Source organism: Hylobates moloch, unplaced genomic scaffold (assembly GCF_009828535.3).
Source record: "Hylobates moloch isolate HMO894 unplaced genomic scaffold, HMol_V3 SCAFFOLD_1, whole genome shotgun sequence".
Taxonomy (NCBI): Eukaryota; Metazoa; Chordata; class Mammalia; order Primates; family Hylobatidae; genus Hylobates; species Hylobates moloch.
In genome coordinates, this window is record NW_026652276.1 from 90,574,360 (window position 1) to 90,583,590 (window position 9,231).

At 36.8% G+C, this 9,231-nt stretch overlaps 1 protein-coding gene across 3 annotated transcripts in view; it reads left to right on the forward strand.

Annotated features, from left to right (window-relative positions):
• Positions 1-9,231, forward strand: part of STAM2 (signal transducing adaptor molecule 2) — a 65,485-nt gene that overhangs the window by 28,221 nt on the left and 28,033 nt on the right. For all 3 annotated transcript variants that reach the window (XR_009214394.1, XM_058441985.1, XM_032755715.2), the window contains 6 exons: positions 1,295-1,379; positions 3,247-3,322; positions 3,429-3,527; positions 4,239-4,385; positions 6,589-6,658; positions 7,533-7,719. Coding sequence is in view for 2 of the 3 variants with exons in the window: in XM_032755715.2 (XP_032611606.1) it covers positions 1,295-1,379; positions 3,247-3,322; positions 3,429-3,527; positions 4,239-4,385; positions 6,589-6,658; positions 7,533-7,719 (664 nt within the window). In the remaining variant the exon portion in view is untranslated. The remainder of the gene's footprint in view (positions 1-1,294; positions 1,380-3,246; positions 3,323-3,428; positions 3,528-4,238; positions 4,386-6,588; positions 6,659-7,532; positions 7,720-9,231) is intronic.

Sequence of the window (9,231 nt, forward strand, 5' to 3'; positions counted from 1 at the left end):
GAATTATAGCAATAAAGCTGTCTTAAAAAACTCATGTAGCTGGGTGCGGTGGCTCACGCCTGTAATCAATCCCAGCACTTTGGGAGGACGAGGTGGGCAGATCACAAGGTCAGGAGTTTGAGACCAGCCTGACCAATATGGTGAAACCCCATCTCTACTACAAATACAAAAATTAGCCGAGTGTGGTGGCGGGCGCCTGTAGTCCCAGCTACTCAGGTGGCTGAGGCAGGAGAATCGCTTGAACCTGGGAGGTGGAGGTTGCAGTGAGCTGAGATTGTGCCACTGCCCTCCAGCCAGCCTGGGCAACAGAGCAAGACTCTGTCAGAAAAAAAAAAAAAACCTCATGTAAATATTATAAATTCTTCTGCTGTTAGCTTTTTTGACTCAGTGTTATAAGCCCAAGCAAATCATATTTTGAGATTCATAAATTTTTGTTCATTTAATTTGGTATTCCTCATTTCATATTCCATTGTATGAATTTACTATATTAATCAATTTTCCTTTTTGCTATTGAAAACAGTGCTTCAGGCTGGGTGCAGTGGCCTGTAATCCCAACATTTGGGAGCCAAGGAGGAGGATTCCTTGAGCCCAGGAGTTCAAGACCAGCCTGGGCAACACAGTGAGACCCCTTCTCTATTAAAAAAATTTACAAAATCAGTGCTTTATTGGACAGTTTAGTGCATATTTACTTGTATGATATACTTTCTAATTTTTTTAAGACATAGAGTCTCACCCTGTCATCCAGGCTGGAGTGCAGTAGCGTGATAATAGCTCACTGCAGCCTTGAGGTCATAGGCTCAAGCAGTCCTCCCATTTCAGCCTCCCAAGTAGCTAAGATTACAGGCATTTGCCACCATGCCTGGCTAATTTTTAAAATTTATTTTTCATAGAGACAGGGTCTATCTATATTGCCCAGGCTGGTCTTGAACTCCCGGCCTCAAACAGTCCTCCTGCCTTGGCCTCCCATGCCTGGGATTACAGACATGAGCCACCATGACCAGCCCTGATGATACATTTTTAAAATTTTCTTCCAAATTAGAATTTGATGGGATTATTGATACTTAGTAATTTGTTTATTTAGAAGGCATTTTATTGCTTTACCTCAATATATTTAGTTCATTTAATTATACAATTTAAAATTGAAGTTAGTAGAAGTACTTTTGTCTTCTGAAGGTCATCCGTAGTATCTTCGGCAATAGAAAAGGTAGGATTTCTTAACTGTTGGGCCTTTACTGGTATTTTAGTGTTATATGAGATGTGTCCTCATTGTTGTGTATGCCAATATATTTTATAGATAAAGCCACAAATGAGTACAACACTACAGAAGATTGGAGTCTTATTATGGACATATGTGACAAAGTTGGAAGTACTCCTAATGGGTAAGATGTCCAGTCATGCTCAGTGAATGTCTAGGAACTTGATAACCAGTGTCTCTTTTTGTGATGTAACTTTGAGAGGAAAATTAGACTGTATCACAGTTGACCCTTGAACAACAAAGATTTAAACTGCGAGGGTCCACTTATACATAGGTTTTCTTCCACCTCTGCCACCTCTAAGACAGCAAGACCAACCCCTCTACCTCCAACTCATGATTTACTTAACAACATTTTTTTTTCTCTAGCTTACCTTATCATAAGAATACAGTATATTATGTATATACAAAATATATGTCCATCTACTGTTTACGGTATTGGTGAGGCTTCTGGTCAAGAGTAGGCTGTTAGTTGGCTGGGCGCAGTGGCTTACGCCTGTAATCCCAGCACTTTGAGAGGCCAAGGCGAGCAGATCACTCGAGGTCAGGAGTTTGAAACCAGCCTGGCCAACATGGTGAAACCCCGTCTCACTAAAAATATAAAACTTAGCTGGACATAATGGTGTGTGCCTGTAATCCCAGCTACTTGAGAGGCTGAGACAGGAAAATCGCTTGAACCCAGGAGGCATAGCTTGCAGTGAGCCGAGATGGCACCACTGCACTCCAGCTTGGGTGGCAGAGCGAGACTCTGTCTCAAAAAAAAAAAAAAAAAAAAAAGTAGGCTATTAATAGTTAAGTTTTTGGGGAATCAAAAGTTATACACAGATTTTCGGCTGCGTGGGGTGTTGGTGCCCCTAAATTTCATGTAGTTAAAGGGTCAGTTTCATGTAGTTAAAGGGTCAGTTGTTTTACTTTTGGGACATAAAAAAGCCTGAATGCTGGATTTATGGGATTAACTTAAATGAAAAAGAGTTCAACTGTAAATCTGCTATAGTAACACACATAATTAAAGCCTTGACACAATAGGATGCATGATAACAATGTATAGGTGAGTTAGTTAAGGAATTCCTCTGGGACTTCTATATGTATGAGAACTTTTAAATAATGAAGTTAGATAACACAGTAGATAATATAACAAAAGTCTTCAAATAATATACATATAAATATAATAGATTAACAAAATGAAAAAAGTGAATATAAAAAAGTGCTTTTGGGGAGATGTGGCAATTAGCTGAACTATATGTTAAGAAATTTAGAAGAGTGATGAAAGCATTTGTTTTAACATTAAAGCTTTTCATAGTACATTCACATGTTTGTACTTGAACCTCTTAAAATTATGTATCATGTTAGATTTTTTTCAAGATAAGATTTTGCTGTTTGAAAGCTAAATCTGTCTTGAAGAAATGGAAAGATCTGGTATATGTCTCTTGTGTTGACAGACCTTTTGTGAAATGGTTTGTCTCTTGATTTTGGAATGTATAACATTTGCAACATGCTTTTTTTTTTTTAAAGTTCTATGAGCCTATAAGCAAAATATTGTGTAAATTATTTTATAGATTTATTCCTTTAACGTGAAATTTCCAGGATTTTAGTTTAGTTTATTTTTATTTTATACTTACTTTATTTTATTTTGAGACACGGTCTCGCTCTGTCATCCAGGCTGGAGTATAGTGGCATGACACAGCTCACAGCAGCTTCCTGGGCTCAAGCAATCCTCTTGCCTCAGCCTACTGAGTAGCTAGGAGTACAGACACACGCCACCATGCCCAGCTAATTTTTAAGTTTTTTATAGAGATGAGATCTTACTTTGTTGTCCAGGCTGGTCTCAAATTCATGGGCTCAAGTGATCCTCCCACCTTGGCTTCCCAAAGTGTTGGAATTACAGGCATGAGCCATTAAATATGAAATTATTTGGTAATAGAGTAATACCTTAATGTTTGAATTAAATTTATCAATAAATACTTAACTGTCTCTCTCTCTCTCTTTTTTTTTAGAGCGAAAGATTGCCTAAAAGCCATAATGAAAAGGGTAAATCATAAGGTTCCACATGTTGCTCTGCAGGCACTAACTGTGAGTACAAGTCGTGTTATTATTTGATGCAAATTTTAAATGTGTTTTTAATTACAGTAAGTTAATATTTCAATATTTGTATATTAATTTTTATTTCACTTAATAGCTTCTTGGGGCTTGTGTGGCAAATTGTGGAAAGATATTTCATTTAGAAGTATGTTCCCGTGATTTTGCAACAGAAGTACGTGCTGTGATTAAAAATAAGGTAAATTTTAAAAACAGAAGAACTTTTAAGTCATTAAAAAATATGTAGATTGTGTGTCATTATAATTATGTGGCTTTACTAAAGTATTATAAATGAAGTCATTTTTAGATACATTGAAATGAAATAAACTGTTCTGAAATTTGATTTTTTAATTTGTAGCACCAAAAACTATTTTCCCCAAAGTATATATACTGTAAATAATAGCAAATCCTTTTTGAGGGCTAGTAAGTAGTCATTACTTTAAGCATTTTACATATACTGTCTTGTTGAATGCTCTTAACTACCCTTGGAGCATTAGATTCTTAGAAGTTAGATTCCCTTATCATTCTTATTTTATAAATTCAAAAACTGAGATTTAGAAGTAACTTGTCCAAGGTCATGTAGCTAGTAAGTGGAATAGCCAAGATTTACATCCAGGTTTCTCTGGCTCCATTCTCCAAAACATGGAGGAAATAATCTCTGAATATAAAAGATTTGTGGTCATTATAGTAAGACTTAGGAATTGGTATTAAAAACAGTCATTTTGTATGAAACAACTATATCACAACATGTAAATAGGCATCTATCAATTACTCAACTAAGCTAGAAATTTCAAGACTTTTGTTGATGTTCATATAATTAAAGAGAATTTTGATGGTAATTCTCCTTGTTAAATAATGTAAGTACTTATTTTAACCGTAGATTTTTGTTTGTTTTCCTTTTCCTTAAAAGGCACATCCTAAAGTATGTGAAAAACTGAAATCTTTAATGGTGGAGTGGTCAGAAGAATTTCAGAAGGACCCTCAGTTTAGTCTAATATCTGCAACTATTAAATCTATGAAAGAAGAAGGAATTACTTTTCCTCCAGCAGGTTCTCAGGTGAGAGATTCATTCAGATCCACGGTTGACCCTATAATATTTTGAAGGTATGTATGTTATGTAAAGACTAGGCAAGGTATGTCTAGATTATCATTTTCCACCTTTACTTCCCAAATGACTCTCTAGCATAGTGCCTTCCTTACATTTAGTAGACATTCTAGTTTTTATGTGTATTTCTTCCACATATCAGAACCTTGAGAAGTTAATCAGACATAGTGTATTTAATGTTCGTCTAAGTCTACAGTCATGCAAAAGGCATAGGTGTATGACATAGCCCTTATATTCAAGAAATTTGTAGCAAGTTTGAATGATAGCTTTATACATGTGAAAAATAACTAATTTAGATTATAAGTGACAAATACAGGATGAGGGGAATAGACTGTATACTGTCTATCTTAATACCAAAGAGAGAAAGAGGTGACTATAGATTGGAATGGTGAAGAAGGTAAAGAGGTAGAATTTTGGGACTTGAATGTATTAATATTTTGTTAGAGAGAAGTGAAGAAGTCGTATCAGGAGGTAAGTGAAATGAACAAATTCATGGAATTGAGAGGCTCAAGACTTGTTTGTTGAAGAGTGAATATGCCTAGAGTGAATGCTTTACATACAAGATGGATGGAAATGTAAGACTAGAAATTTATTTGCTAGGAGAGGGAATAGCTTTGGTAGAACTGGGGTATGGAGGCAGGGATGTTGACTCATGGAGTGGGCTGGTTTTTTTTAGGTCTAGGGGAGAAAAATAGTATTCCTTGGGTTTTGCTCTCAGTACCTTATTCCTTCCCATTAATATTAGGGTATGGGCTAGGGAAAGAGACTATGAGAAGTGCTATATTTTCTTTTATTTTAGATCATAGATTAAAGAGAAAAAAAGATTTTTTTTTTTTTTTTTTGAGACGGAGTTTTGCTCTTGTTGCCCAGGCTGGAGTGCAATGGCGCAACCTCGGCTCGCTGCAATCTCCGTCTCCTAGGTTCAAGCAATTCTCCTGCCTCAGCCTCTAGAGTAGCTGGGACTGCAGGTGCCTACCACCATGCCCGGCTAATTTTTTGTATTTTTAGTAGAGACGGGGTTTCACCATGTTGGCCAGGCTGGTCTCAAACTTCTGACCTCAGGTGATCCACCTGCCTCGACCTCCCAAAGTGCTGGCATTACAGGCGTGAGCCACTACACCAGCTGAAAAAAGATTCTTTATAGCTGACCAGACCTAAGAGTACAAGGTAGAGTTTTGAGACGAGTCTTATAAGTAATAAAAAGGAAACATTTTCCTGTTCTGTCCTTTCTGCATGTTTTTCTGAAAAATCTGTGTAAAGAACCGGTTGATGGATCAGAGTCCTGGATACCTGTCTTACATGCTGTTTATTAAATTCAAGCATGACCTTCCTTACTTCTCTGCTATGCCTGGCAGACCACTGCCACCCAGCCACAATAACTAGTAAAAGGACTTCACACGTATTCCTAGAACTGCACCTCTTGTCTCTGTCCCCACTCCTCTCTCTTCAGTGATGATCATCACTTCTTGCTGGCACTCCTCGTGTAGCTATACTCCTGTAGCAGTAGAGCTCCTCTCACTAAGAGACCTTGGACAATTGAGATCAGGAATACAATCAGAAAAGAGTCTTTTTTAAATTCTATTAATATTTAAGTACTTTCTGTATGCCAAGTTCTGTGTTACATTTATGCAAAATCTAAGCCAGTTTGAGCCCTGTGTGAGTTTATAATGTTTTCTCGAAAAATTTGATGTTTTTAGTATTTGAAAACAATTATTTAAAATTATTATAAAGAACTTCACTTTTAGACCAGTGATGGTGGCTCATGCCTGTAATCTTAGCACTTTGGTAGGCTGAGACAGGAGAATCACTTGAGGCCAAGAGTTGCAGATCAGCCCAGGAAACATAGTGAGACCCTGTCTCTACAAGAAATAAAAATTAGCCGGGTGTGGATGCATACACCTGTAGTTCCGGCTTCCCAGGAGGATGAGGCGAGAGGATCACTTGAGCCCAGGAGTTGGAGGTTACAGCGAGTTATGACTGTGCCATGCACTCCAACCTGGCTGACAGAGTGAGACCCTGTCTCAAAAAAGAACTTCACTTTTAAATGAAACTCAGTTATAACAGTATTTTTTAAAATTTACCATCTGCAAGTAATTACAGAGCTTGTGTTTTGTTTGAAAAGATAGTTGTGTTCATTTTACTCATACATTTACAGACTGTCTCAGCTGCTGCCAAGAATGGTACGTCATCGAACAAAAACAAAGAGGAAGAAGACATAGCTAAAGGTAAATGATCAAGCACGTGTAATTTAGTGTTGCTTAAAATATCTTTGCCAGGGCTGGGCGCGGTGGCTCACGCCTGTAATCCCAGCACTTTGGGAGACTGAGGTGGGCAGATCACAAGGTCAAGAGATCGAGACCAGCCTGACCAACAAGGTGAAACCCCATCTCTACTAAAAATACAAAAATTAGCTGGGTGTGGTGGCGGGCGCCTGTAGTCCCAACTACTCGGGAGGCTGAGGCAGGAGAATCGCTTGAACCCAGGAGGTGGAGGTTGCAGTGAGCCGAGAAGGCACCACTATGCTCCAGCCTGGCGATAGAGTGAGACTCCATCTCAAAAAATACATATATGTATTTGCCAGAACATTTTTTTGAAATAAAAATGATAATAAAACTAGTATACTTTTATTTCTACCTCAAATCTAAAAACTAGTAGCATCCAAAAAGTAAGGAAAATAAATGACATGCTATCAAATGAATTTAATTCATTAGCTTTTTTCAATAATATGTATTTGATGTGCTACCTTTGGAGAGATTACATTTCACCTTTTTTTAATGCCAAAGTTATGAGTCAAGCACAGAAATATGTTCATGGCTTATCCTATATGGAAAGCTACCCATATTATAATGTCACAATCTGTTTGCTATAAAAATAATTGCTGCTGTATATGACAGACCGTGATAATAAAGAATGAGCAAAAACTTTATTTTAAAAATGTCATGGTTCCCTGCCCTGCCCCGCCCTCCCGAAAGTTAACTGTAGCATGTAATTAGACAAATAAAATGCTTGATTTATTCTTATTAAATTTTACATTGTCATCTAATGTTTATTTTATCAAGATTAATTCCAGTTTCTTTGCATTTTAATTTTTGAAACTAGCTATCGAATTATCTCTGCAAGAACAGAAACAGCAACACACAGAAACAAAATCCTTATATCCATCTTCAGAAATTCAGTTAAATAATAAGGTTGCACGGAAAGTGAGAGCTTTATATGATTTTGAAGCTGTTGAGGACAATGAACTCACCTTTAAACATGGTGAAATAATTATTGTTTTGGATGACAGGTATGTTTTAAATCTTTATGGGAAGTTTTAAAGTGTAATGCCCTTAATTTAGAATCCAAAGTATTGAGTTCTTTGACTTTTAGTGTATTTAAATCATAATAGAACCTTTTCATACCTTGTTTTCTCTAAAATAAAAGTTAGGCAGATAATGTGAGCCTCTTCTCGTTATATTTGATAATTTATGTTTGTTATATTTGATAATTTATATCTTGGATGAAAGACATATTAAATAATATTGTTGATGACCACAATTGGGAAACATGTAAATACTCAGTTACTTGAATATGTTTATGTTGGCAGTTGTGTGTACGTACTGAAATTACTGGCAGAAAAACTTTAGGAAGAAATATAGCGATATACCCTTGATCAGAGCACCAAAAGCTATACTTGGCTCCTCCCCAATTCTTAATCTACTACTGTACTCTCCTCAGAATTTCTCTACCATTTAAAGCTGTCATAAAAAATAGATCAATCTCTGTAGAGCTTAATACTGTTCTGTACTTTTAAAAGAAATTCACGAAATTTAGCAAGAGTGAGAAGTAAGCTTGTTGCTGTGAACAGAGATTGCAGATGTATTTGGTATCCATTATAAATAACTTAGTTATTTATAACACACTAGTCTAATGTATTTCTAGTATATATATATATATTTCTTTTTTTTTTTTTTTGAGACGGAGTCTCGCTCTGTTGCCCAGGCTGGAGTGCAGTGGCGCAATCTTGGCTCACTGCAAGCTCCGCCTCCCGGGTTCACACCATTCTCCTGCCTCAGCCTCTCCGAGTAGCTGGGACTACAGGCGCCTGCCACCACGCCCAGCTAATTTTTTGTATTTTTAGTAGAGACGGGGTTTCACCGTGGTCTCGATCTCCTGACCTCGTGATCTGCCCGCCTCGGCCTCCCAAAGTGCTGGGATTACAAGCGTGAGCCACCGTGCCCGGCCTCTAGTATATTTTTAAATAAAGGGTAGATAAGTAATGGTTTTACTTTACTGTGGTAAATATTTATTGAGAAAATGTTATGTAATCGACTATTTATAATTAATAACAAATGAGGACACAGTTCTGTCTTCATAAAACCTAGAATAAAATAAGGGAGTTAAAATTACCATATAGACAATTGTATGGAAGGCAGAATGTGATGAATACCATAAAAGAGGTGCTGTTGGAGCCCAGATAGCAGATTTACACTTGGTGCAAGCATCTGGCAAAGAAGGCTTATCCTGGTGTGTATCTTGATTGGTTTTGGTAAGATAAAAAATTTTGCAAGAAATTGAGGATGGGAAAAGGAAGGCCTCTTAGGCAATCAAGATAGTACCATCTTCACTTAGAAAATTTTTTTTCCATAAAGAAAAATTTTTTAAATAATCATTTGGTGTGGAACACCATGATCCCTGAGGAGAATAGATAGAAATACAGATGTTTCTCAACTTATATTAGCCTACAGTTGGGCAAAATCATCTAACACAAAACCTATTTATTATAATAAAGTATTGAATATCTCATAACTTATTGAAT